At 44.5% G+C, this 19,298-nt stretch overlaps 1 protein-coding gene across 2 annotated transcripts in view; it reads left to right on the top strand.

Annotated features, from left to right (window-relative positions):
• The first annotated feature begins 8,464 nt into the window (after nucleotides 1-8,464).
• The window catches only part of CCDC60 (coiled-coil domain containing 60), a 57,425-nt gene continuing 46,591 nt past the window's right edge, over nucleotides 8,465-19,298 (top strand). For both annotated transcript variants that reach the window (XM_054082859.1, XM_054082860.1), the window contains exon 1: nucleotides 8,465-9,176. In XM_054082859.1, coding sequence (XP_053938834.1) covers nucleotides 8,706-9,176 — 471 coding nt within the window. In that variant the 5' untranslated portion in view covers nucleotides 8,465-8,705. The remainder of the gene's footprint in view (nucleotides 9,177-19,298) is intronic.

Below are 19,298 nucleotides of genomic sequence, written 5' to 3' on the forward strand. Positions count from 1 at the left end.
ACAAGCTGCAGCCAGGAGCGCAGGCTCAGTGCTGCACTTGAAGTTTTGACAAGCTCTGAGGAGCTGGCTGTGTGTGTGCTCGGAATCACTGCTCAGGGATTTGGAAAAGCAACCGTCATCCCACAGATGCTGGGATGGCATGGAGGGATTCCCCCTGCTCCCTAGGCTGACAGTAGTGCCTGTTTTGCCCCCTCCAACTGCGGAGGACAGCTACTGTCCCATGCCAAGCCCTGGCCCTGCTTCTCTCCTCAACCCTCCTGCTCTGCAAGCCATTGCTGGGGGAGATGCTATGTGACACCAGAGAAGAGGAACGTGATGCAGCTTGATTCAGATGTTCTACAGGCTCTTATTTCATATTTGTTTTCCTCCCCCCTCTAAGTAGGGTAATAGCAAGGAGAGATTTCTGAGAGCTCAAGCACTGCAAACAGGGAGGAAGTTTCCTTGGGGAATGCAAAACAAGGAGGGTTATGTGATCTGGCAAAGCTGGTGCTACGCAACCCAGAACCCTGTGTGCCCTGGCTTAGGTTCATTCATTGTCATTGCTTCTCTTTTCTTTAGTGATAACAAAAGGAGGATTATGAAATGCATGGCTACGGGAAGGTGTGTGGTGTGATGGTGGCATGCACAGGACGTGGTAACGTTTGTCCAGGCTGAGCAACTCTGACCCTTGGCACCGAACAGTCAGAGTATTTCTGGTGGGACAAGACTCATCCAGCACCCACCACAGTGTCAGAGCTCAAACTGCCCCAGCTGAACTTCAGCCAAAGTGCTGCCCTCAGAAATAAACCCATCGCTTCTAATAATACCCAGGCTGTGATCTGCTCCTAGTGAGCCTCTGGCAGCTGCCTGGGGTGGAGTGGTGTCACGAGTCACTGTCACACAGTGTTGTGCAAAGTCACTGTCCCCATCATGACCAGCTGCGGTGAGGTTCTGTGGGGCACCCAGGTTCCCCCTCCCAGCCAGTCCCTCAGGGAGCCTTACACGGGCTGGAGTAACTGGGCCTGGCGTGGGCAAAGCTGCCACCTCTCCACTTTGAGAATGAGCTGGGAGGATTTCCAAATGCCTCCACTTGGCAGCTAATCCTCACTGTCCCAGTAACACGCTGGAAGCTGAACTGAAGAAAGTTCAAGGCCTCTGTGCCTGTAAGTTGCGTTGCTGGCCATCTTCCCCCTGTAGAGCATCTCCTGGCTACTGCTGATATTCGGTCTGTTAATTCCCAGCGAGACCGATGCTGGATGCATGTGTTGAGAAAAGCTGAGTAAGTTTATCATTATTTTTTTTTTTTTCCCCTGTAACCTCCCGGCTCCTGCAGCCCCTGTGCTGTGCCCCGCTGTGGTACCCGTACCAAAGCAAGCCCTGGGGCAGTGGCACGGGGACTCGGGGAAACCCCGAAATGGCTTCTGCAAATATAGATGTCTTCAGTGCTCCATGCACAGGCTTGTGCGCTGGGGCAGTTTAGAGGTCATGTCTGGTAAAGGTATATTTTTTTTGAGGCCATCTCCCGAGGGGTTGGCAACGTCCCACAAACCTCTCGCTGAGCAGGTTCCTGGAGCCAGGGAGACAGGAGGGCACGGTGAACAGCTGAGTGACCCTTGGTGGCGGAGCATTGTCCTGCTCTGTGTTTTGGGCACAGATTTGCTTGGGGCACTAAATGCAAGAGCTCTTTTTGGTCCAGAGTGGCTCTGGTTGCTGTGACCAGGGCAGGTCGGACCACAGCCAAGCTCTGCCGGGTGCAGTTTTTGTGGCAGCCCCTCCCCATTGGCAGTCTGAGACTCTCTCTCTGTAGCAAAGCTGTTGGCAATGCAAATGTAAACCATTTGGATTTCTTATTTTTTGCAAAAGCGCTTTCTCAGCAGCACATTGTTCACTGGCAGAGGGTGAAGCCCTGTCACAAGGCAAGGAGAGCAGGCAGCAGGCAGGTTTCAGCAAGCGGCAGCAGCCCCTCTCCCTTTCTTGCCCACGTTGCATCAAGTGCTGTGAAGATGCTTCTCACTGAAATGGTGTGTGCCCACAGCTCCTCTGAGTCATGCTGTTAGAACTTGTAATTCTTCATTTTTTCAATTACAAATGTCTTGGAAAAGGGCATTAAATAGAACACTTGACTGAGGTCCCGGTAGTGACTAAATCCTGTGGTACGCCCCACTCCTGCGTTAATCCTGCTGATCTCGCTGGAGGGCTGCAGGGATCCCTGCAGGCGGAGAAGCCATGGAAAAGCTGAAGGTTGCCCAAGAAGAGCTTGGAAGGGACAGATATGGGCTGCGGAGATGGCATGGTGCTGGCAAACCCCAGCGTGCTCCCTCTGGGTGCTGATACTGAGGAGAACTTTGCTGTTAGCCATGCTCTTGATCCAGAGCAGGGATACAGCCCAAAGCATAGGATGTCTCAAAACCTAAAGCTTCTGCCCAATAGTCGCTAGAAAGGTTTGAAGAGAGGGGGAATCGCTCTCCATTGAAGAGCTGGGAGGGGATTTTTTTTCTGTCCCAGCCAGGGCAGTCTCTATCGAGGAGGTGGCAGCTCAGAGGACTCAAACAAGGTGGCTGTAAATCTGTATTTGTAAAGGTGCTGCCTTCCCAGCAACCAAAAGCTGGCAAACTCGGGGCTTTGCTGAGCAATAACCCCCGCAAGAACACCCCCCGGCTGTGCCCTTGATACTGTACACCCCAACCATGGGAAAGCCCCCAGGATGCAGCAGCAATGCTGGGTGAACTCATGACCTCCCAGATTCTCCATTGCAAAGCCACAGCCCCCCACCAAACCCTCCAGATGAGTCCCTCTGGGCTAGAGGAGATGGATAATCGCAGATCTCCCCAGGGCCATGATGGGACTTCTGCTAGGGCTGACCTTGCTGTGCAGCTGAGGCCAAGCACGGCTGCTGCTCTGTGCCGGAAATCTCTGCATGGCAGTGCTGCCCACCTCTGCAAACAACCCTGGCTTTGTTAGCTGCTTGGGTACCAGCTGAAAGCACGACCCTCCTAGTGGGCTTCTGCAGGATGAAGTGGCTCTTCTTGCTTGGATTTGCTCTCCCACTCTTGAAGCTGCAGAGCAGGAGGCAGCCAATGCGCACCGCCAATGAAACGGCTGCAGGACTGGGCAGAACTAATTAGAGCCTCTATAAAATGACATCTATTTCCATAGATGGGAAGCTGCTTCCCTTTTTATAGCTGCTTTAGTTAATTAGTTATCTCAGAGGTTGCATTTGCATTCCCAGCTTTGTGAAATACCCTTTTGTTAACTACTTTTCATATACTTTTATGAAGTCGGCCACTGAAACAGACTCATTTATCTCACCAGCGACAGGCTTAGAGGCTTGCCCTGAGTTTTGTGCCAGATGCTGGGATTGTAAAATAATGTTTGGCTTGTCTGCTGCTTGGAAAGGAGACAGAAGGTGCAGGGCTGTGGGAAGAAAGTCCCAGGCTGTTAAAGCCAAGGTCTGGATCTTGACAACTTTTACAGAAACGTCCAGTCTGTTGCTTTTGGTTGGCTTGCAGGAGCCAGGTTGGGATGCTCTTGTCCCCAGCTCTGGGCTCGGATATCTTCACCTTCATCCCCTGAGATGTTCCTCTACACATGGTGTCAGATGGAAGTACAATGTGAGCATCTGACCTTCTTAATCTTCACCTGCTTCATCTCTCCTCTAGTAATGCTGGGCATGTGCATGGTGCAGTGGGGGGAGAGGTTCCCCGGAGCCCTCCCTGCCCTTAGGGAGCCTCGGGACACCCCAAAGCTGCTGCTCCAGCTGAGCCTGGTCCAGCCGTGCTGCCCATTTACTCTCCATTGGCGAGATCATGACCAACAGTGGCAATAATCAATCATCATTTTTATTAGGAAATATTTGCAAAATCAATGTCTTCTCTGTTGCATCAGCAATCGGAGCTTTTGTGGGTGGGCAGTTTTTCAGGCACATTTCTGCCATAAAGAGTGGAAAATGCTGGATAACTGCAAAGTACGATGGAACAGATTTCCACATTTCTGGCAGCACAGCTGCCTTCTCTCCATGCAAAGCTCTGCAAACACTTGAAGCAACCCTGCACACTTTGGCATGTGCTGACGTATCAGGGGGAAACCTTCCTAGGACACTTGCATGTGTTTAAGGACCAAATGAGATGCCCACAGGCATTACTACAGGCAATACCCCTATTTGCCTTCCCCTGGCACCTACAAATCAGGATGCTGCTCGCTTCTCTGCAGCTCCATGCTGGCAATGTGTGAGCGTTGCTAAATGTTCAAAATTGGGCAGAGGAATTGGACATGCACGGCTGGTGGTGCCGGATTTGTGCTTTCAGCAGGTTTTGTTGCTTTACGTGTTGTGGTCAGCACGCCTGGGACACAAAGTCCTATGCCGGGGGTTATGGCTGGGTGGGCTTGGCTGCCCTGGGGCATTTTCCAGGGACCTCAAGGGAGGTTATGTTGAAAAAGGGAATCCTGCTATATGTTCAGACAACCCTCCATTCCAGGAGAGGTTATTTTGGTGATGAGAAACCACACCTTTAAACTCAAGCTTTGAAAATTCAAAGCACAGCCCAATTGTTGGGAGGGGAATAAAGCCCAATGTACGTAAATCTCCCTATTTTCTGCACCAGTGAGCTTGCATTGGCTGTTAGTTGATGTTCCTGAAGGTATCCACTGGGATGCAATTATTATACATCCGCAGTGTCACAAATGGAAACATCGCATTGTAAGACAAAGGGTAATTTATTGAGAAAAGGGTGTCATTTAGGTGGAAGGATGGAAAGAAGTGAGACAGTTGCTTCAGAGCTGTCAAGAGAGAATACCAGATAGGCTGATAGTCAGGGAACAGCTTTGAATTTCCAAGGCTGTCCTTGAGGGATAAGAAAATAAAAGCTAAGGACGAAAAAAAAGTCTTAAATACAGTGACAGCATAAACCTGAAGGATCACAGTGAAAAATGGGACTCTTCTCTGTAACAATAAGTGAGAAAAAAAATAGGAATGCAATTTGTAAAAGCTGTTAAATTGCCACCAAAAATTGTGAGCTGGATGGGGAAATGACATGGAAGGAAAAAAGAAACAAATGCATACCTGTTGTTCCTGGACTATTTCTTGAAAATGGGATGAGATAATGAATAGAGTGGAGGAGAAATGGAGCTGAGGAAAGGTAGAGCTGGGACAACCCACCTGACTCAGATGGGTGACAGGACTTGGTGACCACAAGAGCTTGGTCGCTCAGAAGCCTCCACTGGCTGCAGGAGGAAAATGGTTTTGTGTGTCTCCCGAAACGCAAACCTACAGATTAATCTTTGTTTATTTCTGAATAACACATCCTCCCTTGTCTTGGAGGGAGCATATTTATATGGAAATGGCACTAAGGAGCGGACACATGCAACTTGCTCCTCTCTATGCTGGTGGCTTGTTACTCCCTTCAGCTCTGAAGGGAACTTCTTGCCAGGGAGGAGTCTGCAGGGTGGGCTCCTAGTGACAAACTTTGGGGTAAACGGATTGTAAACAGCCTGCGGAAAGGTGTGATGATCTCTGCAAGAGCCTTGCCCCAAGGCTTGTGCTTGCCCACTGCTCATGGGGTGTAGGTGCCTGCGCTAGCAGGATGGGGGACCAGGGCATGAGTTGCAGAGAAGGTCCATCTCCAGCACTGGCCCTGTACACCTCCTCTTCAGGCCCTTCCCAGCCCCACTGGCCCCTGAGCATCCTGGAGAAGCCAAGTGGCACTCCGAATATTTTAAGGCCATTAATAAAATTGGTCTGATAGGGAAGCAGAGTGTGGCTTGGACAGAATTCCAAAGCGTTACAGCGTTAAAGCCTGCAGGATGTGAGCGCAGGATGGTTCTTGTGTGCCCACTGCAGTCCTTGGCAGCACTTTCAGCATTTGGATTAACTCAAGGTAAACAAGCAGACAGTGCTGGGGGTGACATGTCTGAGCAGGGATCCTCCTGCTCTGGGACCTGAAGCCTCTGGCAAATCTCAGCCTGCTGCAGCCACAAGTTGAACTGAGGCTTCTTCAAATGCAAACTAATAAGCAAACCCAATCGAGGACCGTTGTCATATGCAAAAGCATCACTGTATGGGTGCAGAAACACATCTTTAGGCATGAAGGCTGCTTTAAAATCCCACTTTGATATTTTTCACATGGTAATTCTCTAGCAGATATTTCCCTTCAGTCTCCACAGCTGAAATCCCAGTGCTCGATGAGCTATCACAGTTTGTATTAGGGAAGTAATTGAAACTATTTCTTTCTCAAATGTTTTAGTTGAAAACAACACTTGCACACCCAGGTACAAGAAAAGCAGGTGCTTAGAGGCTCATTGCCACCAAACTGTGATATTTCTTGTGTCTCTCTAAAACACTGGGTGTGGGAATATTCCTTTTCAGCAGGAAACATTTATGATTAAGCTGCAGCCAATGAGAAAAGCAGCAGAAAATGCATTTTCCAGCTCCACAATTTAGCAGATCAGTGGGTGAGCACTTCTGGTCCCAACCTGCTCATGGGTGGGAAGTTTCTCCTGAAAAACAAAGCAGTGCAAGACACTGGGTTTTGGGGAACAATTCAGCTTGCAGAAAGTAAAAATCCAAGGCAGAAAATAAGGTGAGGGGGATTTTCCCCTGCTGCAAGTATCCCCCAAATGCTCCTGCAGCTTTGGGGAGGCAGAGCCCTGCAGCTCAGCACTTCTGCCCGCTCATGTTTGGTCATGTCACTCTGAATCAAAAGCTGTAATAGCAACAAACTGTTGGGCAGATTAAAATGCAAGGAAATAATAGCAAGGGTGGGAGGTGTTTCTGGATACTCTGTTCCTTTGGAGAGCTCACAGGATTCAAATGGTCGGTGTGATCTTGACAGGCTAAAAACCCAATCTGCTAGAAATCATATACCTCAAATAATGTGCTATTGCTGCTGATCGTCTGTGTATTTTAGGGCTGAATAGATACAGTATTAAATTCATCTTGAGTTCTCATTTGCCACCAGTTACTGTTTGTTTGACAAGATTTGAGTGAAGTTTGAAAGGCTTTTACTGCAAATGGTCATAGGAGGAGTGAGATTTGATGGGTTTTCTCAAGGACTGAACAACATCTGCCTGCGGCACCCAGACCAGGTGTGGGGGGGTCGGGGGTGCTCTGCCATGGGCTCCACATTGCTTCCTGGGAGGAAAGCCAAGGATTCTATCTAATTCATTAAAATACTAATTAATATTACCTTTACTGTTACAATGACATTCAGATCTCCTGCTTCCCAGTGCTTTAACCACCACTGAGCCTTCTAACAATGTTGTGGAGGGATAAAATTTTGTTTACCTACGGGCAAAATACGTTATTTACGGCCCTGTCCTACCTCAGCTACATGCCTCAGTGTAGCCCAAGTTTGTCACCCTAAGTTTGGGGTGACACCTGAACTTGACCTTCAGTTAAAAGAAAGGAGAAAAATTTCCCCTCCATTGGTAACTTCATGCTTGGAGAAACCCTAAACCGGTTGCTGCCTCCTTGATGATAAATGTGACAGTGATTTACAAGGTTTGATGGCAAGGTACACTCGATCATTCACTGCTCAGAGGACATGGTCAGACAAAACTGTCAGAGAGAATGTGCCGTTGAGTCACGAGGTTTGCAGAGGACCCCTTTGCGTTCTAAACCCCTCCTCAGAGAGAGTCTGAGTGCCGCTGGATCCTGACTCGGTCCCAGGCTTATCGGGGCATCAGTCCCCACATCGACCACCACTGGTGGTTATCCCTTGATCAAGATGTACAGGACGAGGTCAGGCTGGGGTGGGGGAACACTGTCACCCTTGGGGCTGAAGCAGTGTTTTGTGGCACAGCCTCACACTGCAGCCTCACCCCTGAGGGTGAGCAAGCAGCCAGGCAGGGCTCGGGGGCCGTGGTGCGCCCCTGGCTCCTCAGGGCAGGTGCCTGCTCGGCCCCTGGTGCTAAACCTGGTTCCTGAAGCACCCACAGGGCTCCCTGCTCAGAAACTCGTAGAAGCTTTGCTCCTCAGGCACCCGCAGAGCTCACTGCTCAGATCCTGGTGGAAGCTTTGCTCGAGCCTTGCCCCTCAGGCACCCGCCGGGCTCGCTGCTCGAGCCTTGCCCCTCAGGCACCCGCCGGGCTCGCTGCTCGAGCCTTGCCCCTCAGGCACCCGCCGGGCTCGCTGCTCGAGCCTTGCCCCTCAGGCACCCGCCGGGCTCGCTGCTCGAGCCTTGCCCCTCAGGCACCCGCCGGGCTCGCTGCTCGAGCTTTGCCCCTCAGGCACCCGCCGGGCTCCCTGCTCGGCCCCGGTGCGCGCCGGGTACAGAGGGTCAATGCTCGGCCCTCTGCGCGCGGCGCCATTTGCGCGGCTCCCCGTGTGCTCTCGCGCTCGGCGTCTCCCCGGCAACCGAGCGTGGCGGCGGCCGCCAGCACCGCTCCCTGGGCTGGCGGAGGAGTGGGGTCGGTCCTGGCTGTGAGGAGGGAGGTGGGGGTTAGGCTGGTTCCCAGAGTTGGGGAGGGGGGGGGGCTGTGGGCAGCAGGGTCTGTGTTGTTGTTAAAAATCGACATCAAAGCAGCTTTGAAGCCTCCAGGAAGAGGCGCTCCATCTCGGGGTGTTCCTGGTTAGGATCTCGGTGTCTCTGCCCCTCGGGGTTTATGGTTGAGAGGCTGCTGGGGGTAATTGAGTCCTTGCACAGTGTGTGTAGGTGGCAGATTCTCTGCTGGGCGACCCTTTAGGAAATGAGACAGGCTTGCTTCAAGCCTTCCCCAGGGTGTTTGTTTTCATGACTGGGAAACAGGAGTTTTTAATAACTCAAGGGAAAAACCGCCCAGGTTCTCTTTCTGGAATGATGCCAGTCCCAGATGCACCCGAAACCTGCAGAGTTGAGGCACCTGTGGGAGCCCAGGCAGGGAGGAGCAGCAGACCCAGAGCACCTGCAGTACCAGATCCACATAGGAACAAGAAAGTCCACGTGCCGGTCACTGAGGTGTTGAATCCCCGAGATTTTGTGTGCATTCAGGCTCTGCCTGACCTTGCTCAGAAGGCAGGAAAGGTCTTGGTCAGAGGCAGAACAATCTACAGAAGCAGCGAACCTACAGGAGAACAAGTGTTCTGGGAAAACTACCGTAGGAGGCAAAAGCAACTCACTGAGGGATACTTCACCCCCCCTGGGAAGCCTTATGTGGAGCTCGGAGAGATTCTCTACATAGAACCAAAGAAACTGACCCTCTACTCTTTGGGGCAGCTGACACAGGTAGGCCTGACTTTCCTGGTTCTCCTTGAAATGGAAAAGCAGGGATGCTTTTCTTCTAAGTAAATTGCAAGACCCTCTTTCCAGGGAAAGGAATTATTATTTCTGCTTACTGTTTGAAATTATATTCCTTGCCTTCTTGTAGATAATCGCAGTCTAATCCGGTATTTGATAGTGGCACAGAGCTTTTGTATATAAAGCGGGACTGCTTGGATGTGTACGTTGTGATTTGGGAACTGGCTTTTGAAACTGATCTTTAGAGTTCTTTATGAGAATGCTTAAGATGAAGAAGAGACAATAGCAGGCTAATGAACGAAAAGGAGAACACAGAACAATGAGAGTATATTTAAAGGAGTGTAGTCAGGGAGAGGTAACAAGCTTTGAAAATGGAAGGAGGGAAATTATACGGAGGACTTGAGGGTAAAGGATGGATTAAAAAGCAGGAATGATAAATGGTGGCAGTTGAGGTGTGGGTAAAAAGCTCAGAAGTTGAGCATAAAAATGATATAAAAAGCAAAGTGTGTGTAATACAGCTTTCATGGGTAGGGATGACTTTGGTGATAGTGGATTAGTTATTTTGTATTTTACTTGCATCTGTGTGTTTGGGTTTCAGGAAGGTGTCGGGGTGTAGCCAGGAACGTCTGAGATAGTTTGTGTGCTGGATATCTCCTGTTTTCCATAGTGCCGCCTGTGCCTATCAACTTAGTTGGTCTTGTACTCCCTCAAGTTGCTTTTAAGTCAAACTTGAATTATTAAACCACGGGGACAAGAACCCACAGTCACTGATGCTAGCAGTGTTCTGCCACTTGGTTTGTTTTCCTTACTGCTGTGGGTTCACACAAGGAGTTCTGAAGCTCTCTGAGTTTTCTGTGCTGTTTTCTGCAGAGAGCAATTTTCTTTGTGGAAAGAGTGAAGTCTCTCCAGCCTGTCTGTAACATCAGTCTCTGTGACTTTGAGCTGTGACTTCACTACGTGCTTTCTAATGGAGTGCCCAAGGGATTGTCTGACAGCTGTACCAGAAGCAGCGTGGTTATTATTCAGGATAGGCAGAAAAGATTCTGTCCATCCACTACTTAATTTCCTGCTCTGATTGTGTGTGTTGCATTTAGAGCTTAAAGTTTTGGATCATATTTTAAGCTCTGACTAGACGATGGGTGGCATTCACTTTATTTTTACAGACTACCTGAAGCAGCATCTTCCTGGCTGTCTTCATTCAGAGGCTTGTTTCTCTACATTAGTCAACATCCAGCAAGTCTTGCTAGTGTTCTTGTTTTAACTCTTAACTTCTAAAACAGCTTTCATTCTGAATATTAGAAGTTGCTTTAAAGATTTTTAATCTGCAGATAGACTCTTTAGCATTCTAATAATCCTGAAAATGTTGGTTAATTTGTGGTTGGGGAAAACATTTTTTCTGTTACCCATATTTTGTGCTTTATATGTGTTATTTACGCCCCATTCCCACCCACACCTAGCCATCTCCATGACGTTTTGAATAACTGAAAAGACTGTAGGTACCGGATATGTCTAATTATAGATGTCTGAGAGCATAACATTCCTGGTAGTAGAAATCATGATCTCTGATGCATTTGCGTTCATCTCTGCCCTCTGAGTTAGCAATTTCTTTAGCCACAATACAGCTGATGATTTGCAATGATGAATGACATTAAATTTAGTAAACAACAACAAGATGATAAAAGCCTTGTGAATTCAACAGGACTCGAGTATGCTAATATCTGCTAGCAAATACCACTTTCTAAACTGATATTACTGAAAACATGTCTTTTAAGAGCTAAAAGCATTTGAGTAAGCGTGCTGGGATGGTTGTAGAAAAAGATATGGGTATAGGATATTATATGTAATAACTGCACGTTTAGGATGCTTTTTTATATACTTAATGGCAACATCTGTGTTCTGAAAAGCTCTGTATACATGGAGGATTTTTATCTTAAGTGTAGTATCTGAAATGTGGAGCTGATATTTGACTTTTCTAGCTGTTGTGCTGGAAACTGCTGTTCTGTAGCCACACAGAGAATGTGGCATCTATCTTGCAGTGAAAACGTTAAGTAAAGCTGGGTCAGTGTAGTGGAAGAACTGCATCCCACTACAACCCACTGGAGCAAAATAACCCCCTTCCAGACAGGGATGGGGAAGCTCAGGAAGTGTAGCATTTGTATTTTGAAAGACAACTAAACAACACCCTGCCAACCATGCACAACCCACAACAAGGAGGCTTCTTTCACCCATCCTGTACAGTACTATACAAATGTAATTAAGTGGTCAGCATTTGCAACAATGTGGATTTTGTGATCCTTTTGGCTTTAGATTGGCAGTTATCCCAACTTTTAGCCCTAGCTCTATCTCACTATTTTCAGGTATGCTCTATATATGCTGTCTGCCCCCTGCCACTGTCTTTTCTAGAAGAATCCTGAGATATTGAAGAGGCCAGGTATTTAACCAGAGCAGCTACACCAAACATCTTCCCAATGGATTTCAGGTTCTTGCCTTTCAAAACTTATGGGAGTGTCGGGAAGGAGACTCCCTGTGAGGCTGCCTGGTTCTACATTGTATTGATATTGGCCCATATCCACATGGTGAGATAGAGCCCTTCCAGCTTTCATAATGCATAATTGGAAGTTACTTCATTTGGTTTGAGGTTTCTTTCCCTTCTCTCAAAGGCTGGGTACACATTGCAGACGGCACTGATTCATTGAAAGTCAAAGAATGTAGCTATCCAGACAGTATTTTTTGATTTCCTGAGTGTTCAGTGCAGTGTGGTAAAGGTCTCTTTCTTATTCCTTAATGTAACGGTGCGTGGTGATGTTAGTCACCTTTTATCACGTTTATGTATCTTCTTTCCCTTAATTGCTATGACAAATTCATTTGCAAAGCCTCTGAGGTGGCTTGTTGACTTTTTACATGAAAGAAAGGTGGCCTTTCTGACCAAGCCCTAAAAACAATTCAAGTCCACAAAATCTTGAGTATTATTAGTGTCAAAGCCTGTTCTGTACTTGTCATAAAATTCTGTTCTGTAATTCTGTACTGTAGATAAATAGGTCACTAGATAAGATTGACAACAGCATCTGCAATGAAAGGTTTTGAGCTGGAAACTGAAGAGGAAAACGGAGCAATTTCTTTCAAGAGAAATTACACTCATGTTGTTTGTTATTGCTGCAGTTACAGATCTGTCAGGGCTTCAAATTTAAAACCTTGCTTCCCAAAAGCCTAAAGATGTGTATTTCAAGGCAGAACTTAAAATGCTAAGAACCTTTTTCCTGCCAGCTCTCTGATGTGAAGGTCAGTCATAATTCCTTATCACCCTGGGAAAAGCAGGAAAGGAATTGTGGTAGGTTGTCTTCCTAGAATCTCCAAAATGGAGAAACTGGTCAGGCCAGACCACACTGGTGTGGTGACATTCCTAATGCTTCCCTAATTGATTAACAAATATGTGGTAGTTGATCAACCCCACATCTAGCCTCAGATCTGCATCTAAGAAGTGCTGTGTCTGAGTTTGTTATGGGTTTAGAAACTTCCTGTTTGAAGATTGTGAAATTGGAACAAAATACTAGTGAGAAAGAGAATAGCACAAGATTTCTTTGTTAACTATTCAACTTGCTTTGAAAGTGAAAAAGTGCAGAATACTTTCTAGAGTACTTTTTTTCTCTATTATCTATGTAAGGTAAAGTATAAAGGTGAGTTATCACTGGAATGGCTGTTATCCAGAAGTGCCAAAGCATTGATAGAGTTGTACAGATTCAAGCATCTCTTTGGGTATTTTTGTAGATTGTTGGCTGGTAAAATTGGACCCTCACAAATCTTTCTGCTGCTTCCTAGATGTGGTCTCCGTCTTTGTTGGAGAACTTTTGAATATTTATAGCGATTAAAAAACAAATATTGACAGGATGAAAGTGAGAATTTTGAGATGTTCTTCGTTGGCAAGGGTTAATTCCCATCAATCAAGGTTGGTTGTGGTTTTCCTGCTTGTACTACTTTGTGAGGCTCATCATGTCAGGACAGTCTGTCAGCTGAGGAATTACAATGTTTATGAGGGCTGGTGTTTTGGATAGAACAAAGGGAACAAGCAAGGGAGGGTACAGAAGAGATTGTAACAGTGAGAGAAATGCTTTGATCTTCCCCAGTGATCCAAATTTATCTTGTTTGTCCTTGTACATTTCTCATGAAAAACTGGGAATAAAGACAAGAAACACAAATTTGTGTCCAAATTATTATTTTTTTTTTTCCCAAAGCTGTGACTGCAGTGCATGCCCCCAAATGAAAATTAGCGTGAAAACTAAGAGCATGTGCAAAGCCAAGTTTGTCTCTACCTTTCCATCGCAATAGTTCTGGATTTCATGGATAATATTGGTTTCCAGTAAATAGAATAAGTTCCTCAAATCTTGTTTTAAACGTGTTCTGTAGCCTCTTACTATGTTAACAAGCATAACACTACAATACTTTTCCTATTCAAAAATTGGAACAGATGCATTTCTTGTAGCAGAAGATGAACTCGGAGGCTGTTTGATAATGAACAGCCTAATGGCATGCATCTCCCTCTCTCTCACATATGACTTTCTTCTCATCCATCCAAGGAGGCACTGACCCACCAGACACTTGAGATGTGATGATGATATACCATTATATTGCAGCTTTTATGTACACATTATTAAATGTTAGTAAGCCTGAATGCATAAGGTTTGCAGGCCTATTAGAAAGTGGTGAATAAGCAGACTGTGGATAATTTGGCTATGTAATAGCAGAAAAGTGTATAGCTTTAGGTGACTGAACTAGTGATCTGGAGCGGTTTGGTTATGTGAGAGTTGTACTAAAAGGAGGAGTGGAATGAAAGATAAAACAGAAACTGTGAAATGACACCATAGATAATGGTGTCATCATAGATGGAACCAGAACAGGGCAAATGATATAACAAGGAAAGTTCAGTTTTAGCCGTATATTGTCAAAGGTGGATATGTGTCTAAATTGCATGGCGGATAGTTTGCTGCCTCCTTCAATGAAGATGACATCAGATCAGGCTGTTAGATTGTACACTGGCTATGGATGGTTTTATTCATTAGGCTTATTCCTCTTTGACTGAACCATAAACGTATTTCCTTTAACTTGGGTTTAATTTATGAGCCTTTACTGAAAAGCTGAAAAGTGTCAGTCACGCCATTTTTGAGGAACAAAAATTCTTATTTGTACATCCCCATGAACAAAACAGGGAAATCTTACATCATTTTGCAACAATTCTAAGAAGAGAATAACAACATTGCCAGCCCAGAAACTGAGATGATATAGCAGGCGTAGTGAAGCTGTGGTTCATGCAGAATTTCTGAATTTCATTTTTTATTCGTATTTGTGATTTACTCTGCCACTGTAGTCGTGTGGCTGTTAGAAATTTGTGCCGCTTTTAAAAGAGCAGCAGTCATTCAGTGCTGAAGTAGTTGGTTTTATTACTGTTAATCATAACATTGAAGCACTCATGTATTGAGAATTTTTTTGAAATGCTTTTCTTTGTGGCCTTTTGAGACTGATAATCATTACGTTTTTTATGCTTCTGGAATAAGTGACATAAAATATGAATTATCTTAGGTAATTGCAGATGGAAAATACAAACTTTGTGGTATAGTGAAGAAGTTTCTGATCCTGACCTCTTGGATTTTCCTGCAGGTGTTCTTGTTTTGTCTTGAGAGTGAAATACATGGTGATTTGAATGAGACTGGAGACAGGGTACGTGCTTACAAAACTGTATATTTGAGATTAGACATTTTCAGTTTGATTAGGAGTGGTAGTTTTACTTTCTAATGTGATTATTAAATGTTAGGTGGTACTCCTAACCTGAGCCTAACTACATGAAAATGTTGTGTTCTATAAAAATAAAGGCTTTATGATCAGTAAATTAGTTTGACATATCTCCAGCACGGCAGCTAACAGTAAAGTCCACACAATCTCCGTGCTATTAAGTTCAAAACAGTCTAATCAGTTTCAAAAGTTCAATTTCTGTTCCCAAAGACTGCCTCCATAATGAATCAAGGGAAGCATATCAAATGTAATAACGTATTGTTATTAAGGTTTTAGTAAACTTGCCAAATGTCAGGCTGCCGGTACGGTCATGGTGCATTACACTGCTGTGATTACAGCTTGAGTTGTCATTATAGCGAATTGCTTTGCTCACCTAGGTTTGGGAATTGATCTGCAATATCATGCCAGGGGCAGGAGAGAAGCGCGTTGCAAAGGTTACCCTTTACAGTGCATATTCAAAACATTACATTTTTTAACAGATTTAATGTCTGCTTCTCTTAAACAGTGCATACAGGTACCCTGTAAGTTGCATCATTAAAAAAATGGGCAATTCCTTGTATTTTAAGAACCTGATGCTCTCCTGGCTGCAGTGTGGCTGTTAAAAATGCCTTTTGATGGCCAGGAATGCTTTGTCAAATTATTACTTCTGGGTGGGAATGCGAAAAAAAAAACAAAACCCTTTCTTAGATTCGACTAGAAGTGCTATGTAAAATAAACAGTTGTTACCATTTATGGGTATGATCGGGTTAGAACTTGCACTGGGCAGTAAGGTTAACACTCGTTGTGAGTCATGGATGAGTTTCTGGTTCCTTTATGTCACTCTGATAGTACAAAGGAACATTAATGCTGATTTTACCAGACACTGGAGGATTTCTCAAATGTCATGTTCAGTGGAGTTATGTCAGGAATGAATGTATGTGTTCCAGAAATGTAAGAAAATGTTTCAGGTGGGAAAGCTGAGCTCTTTTGCTTTTGTGAAACTTAAAAACCGCCCTTTGTATGTGATTGCTGGTAGGAAGTGGTAGGCATTTAACGAGGGGCAGGGGAACATGATCTATGTGGCAATTTTTGTATGCTCAAAAGGAAAAAAAATAATCAGAGCTGATGCAGAATGCAGAACTAGATTTGTAGGTTAGGTTGTGCTCATTTCTAGGAAGGATAATATACTCATAGATCAGTTTTACCCCAAATGCTGCCAAAAGCACTTTGCAGGCTGAATGTAGAGGCCATACCAACCATCCCTGGTTAGCTGCAGTCAACAGAACAGAGCAATACTGCTTGAAAGTTCAGGAGAGAAAGTGATGAAGAATAATGTATCCAGCTGAAAAAGAAGAGGTGAACTGAAGTGAGCAAGTAGCAGCTTAAGCAAGTTGAAGTTTAGCCAGGACACCTTGCTAGCCCCCCAAACATTGCATGGCAGAGGAGCAATCATCCTTCTCATAAAGAAAATAAATTTCATTCATCTAAATGGAAGAACTTTGAAACCTGTTCTTAAATTAGAATATTTCCCTGTGCAGATAAAGTGAATGAAGGCATTCAGCAGTGAGGGGGAAAAGTGTAATAATTAAAGCTTGAGTTTGGCTTGCAGACGAAAAACCATTTGTGTAAAATTAGATTGGTGGTGTTTCGCTTTTCTTGCGACTGTAGAATGATGTGTCTTAAATTGCAAGCAGCGGAAGGCAGCACTTCCCGTGGCTGGAATAGCTTGTCATTATTTGTGAAATGCCCATAGAAAGCGTTGAATGCACAACAGCAATGGAGGGGAGGACAGTAAGCAGGGAGAGAAGGACATAATGGAATGTCACTATATTCCTTGTAGTATAATGTGACCTTTCCGTTAAATTAACATTATGCTATTTGCACGGAGGTAGAGCTAAGATTGAGAGTATTTTTAAGCGACAATAGTCAAGTTAATTAGGTAGCTATATAACTGTCACTCGTTACATTAAGAGCTCAGAAGCAGTGTAAAGAGAAGGGAGGTGTTATACAATGTTACTTTGGATTCTGTTCATTTTCAAAAAGGAGTTACTCTGTTTAATTTTAAAAACTTGCCTCCCACATTGTTTGGGGCATTGTAGCCTGGAACCTCTTTTTCTGGTGTGTTAAGAAGAAGATTTCAACGCAATTCCTCAATGACTTCAGAAAGTTCTATGCGACCTATCTTTTAATCCACCGGGTATGAAAGACAGATTCCACAGTCCCTTTGGTGTGTAGCACTTGGATATTTTATATGCCTATCAGCCTCTGTGGAGTAATCGTGGAGTAAGGCGCCCTTCACGTGAAACACCACTAGATTTTGGTCTGCAAGGATTTAACTTCATATACACCTATACAATTTCATTTAAAGGTCAAAAGATGCTTGATAAAGCTGTTGTGTTGTATTCAAAATTGTAATCGCTTACTCATACACTGCATTTATTGCAAATCTTCCCTTTTTAAGAATTTCTTCGACTTTGTAGTAGATTTCTTTACTGATAAAAGGCAAGTTCTAGCTGTATTACGTTGGATTCCAGGTAATGATCCATATGTTTGAAATAAAGGGTCTGCAAAGATGTTAGGGTTATTTGTAATATTTTCTTTGCTGCAATTGAAATTAGGTTGCAATAAATCACAGAACCCACTGAAGCCTCTGGCCAATCCTAGTCTACCGTGTATTTGGACTTGAGCCTGTGGTGCTTCTGGGCTGGTGAAATCATGTCATTCCTCATCCGTTAGAGCAGTCCTTGGACTGTAGTACTTCAGTCTGAAATATTTTACTTCAATAGTTTTGGCCTCAGTGCTTCATTTCTCTCCGGCAAGAACAACCAATGGTTCCCAGTGTTCAGAGACAGGACCTTCGGTATGGAAGACAAATGAGGTTATCTACCCAGGATTCCTAGGTGACATCTTTCGGTCTCACTGAGTGGTACCGTTTCCCTCTGTGCTCAGGAACCTTGTGTTTTTGAACCTTTTGACAAAGGTTTTTGCCCAGAACAGACCGAAATAGGTGGATTGTTATTCATCTGCAGCATAATGATGGCATGACAGTAGGGCTGAATTTAAAGAGTTTATATTCCCTTCCTAAATGTTTTCTGAAGTCAGTATTTACTGCTATATTTAGTGTTGATAAATTATGCCACAGCTAAAAATGAATTCTATAGAGTGCATTCATTACATTGACAAAATAATTGAAAATCTATAACAATTGTACTGTAGTTAAAGCCCAAACATATTTTAGTCAAATTCTATTGTGATGGGCTTATAAACTTGAAATTGATCTCCCTCTAGTTCTGAACCTCTTTTCCAAAGTGGACAGATTGTTCAAGTAAAGGATCTGTTCAGTTGTACAAAGGTAGCCTTTTTTCCTAAGGAAACTTCTCAAATACATGGGACCAACACAGTATTAGCTTAGAGCACATGGTTAAAATATTCTGTCCTTCATGCTGCTTTGCCTTGTTGGTTCTTTGTCTTAGGGTTATATATTTATGCATTCAAGAAACTGAAAGCCTTTGTATTATAACATATTTAACTTTTCTGTTAACACCTGCAGCAGGTGATAAGTTATCTACACATATCTACCACACACTTCTTCTATTTTTTTTCTTGTTATTAAGTTACCCTGAAATGTTATAAATTAATTCCTGGAGTCAGTGTCAGCTAAACTGACAGTGGATCAAAGCTGTGAGACAAATTGCTCATTACAGTTCAGGGAGCTGTATCCTCTGTGCAGACAGCTGTAATGTCACTGGAGGGTTCTCGGGCTCTTCACCAGCAGCTGCTGTTGTTGGTGAAGCTCATAGGTGGATTTCTGTAAAATAAGCTCATTTTAAACTCCCATCAGAGGCACTGCTGTGTTTCGGAAGTATTATTTTTTTGGTTGGGTTTATTTCTTGTCACCCTATGTAAAGCCCATGTTGCTATGCACAGCCTGAACTATAAACAATGATGTTAATCCATGAAAAATGAGAAATTAAACCTTGGCAAAACCCTAGTGATCCTTGTCCAGGTTCATCAGATGAAGTCTTTATTTTTACTTTTTTCTGACTTTTTGTAAAAGCTAAGCAGCATGGAATCCATTCAGCTTTGCTGTCTGGCAGTCAGAAATCACCCTTGCTGACAGTGAGCTCACTTCAGCTTTCAGTGAAAGCAGATAAAAACAGATTAAAAAAAACCCCAAACAAGCAGCAAACATTTTCTAAGCAGTTACTCTGCTGTTTCCATTAGCTCATCAGAAATGTTTGACTCTTTCCCTTTTAATAAAGCTGCTTTTGATAAAATACTGTGTGCATCTTTTTTTTTTTTCTCCTTCAGGTATTTAATTTTCAGCTGTTGTCCTAAATTAACACTAGC

This window comes from Cuculus canorus, chromosome 17, assembly GCF_017976375.1.
Source record: "Cuculus canorus isolate bCucCan1 chromosome 17, bCucCan1.pri, whole genome shotgun sequence".
Classification (NCBI taxonomy): domain Eukaryota; kingdom Metazoa; phylum Chordata; class Aves; order Cuculiformes; family Cuculidae; genus Cuculus; species Cuculus canorus.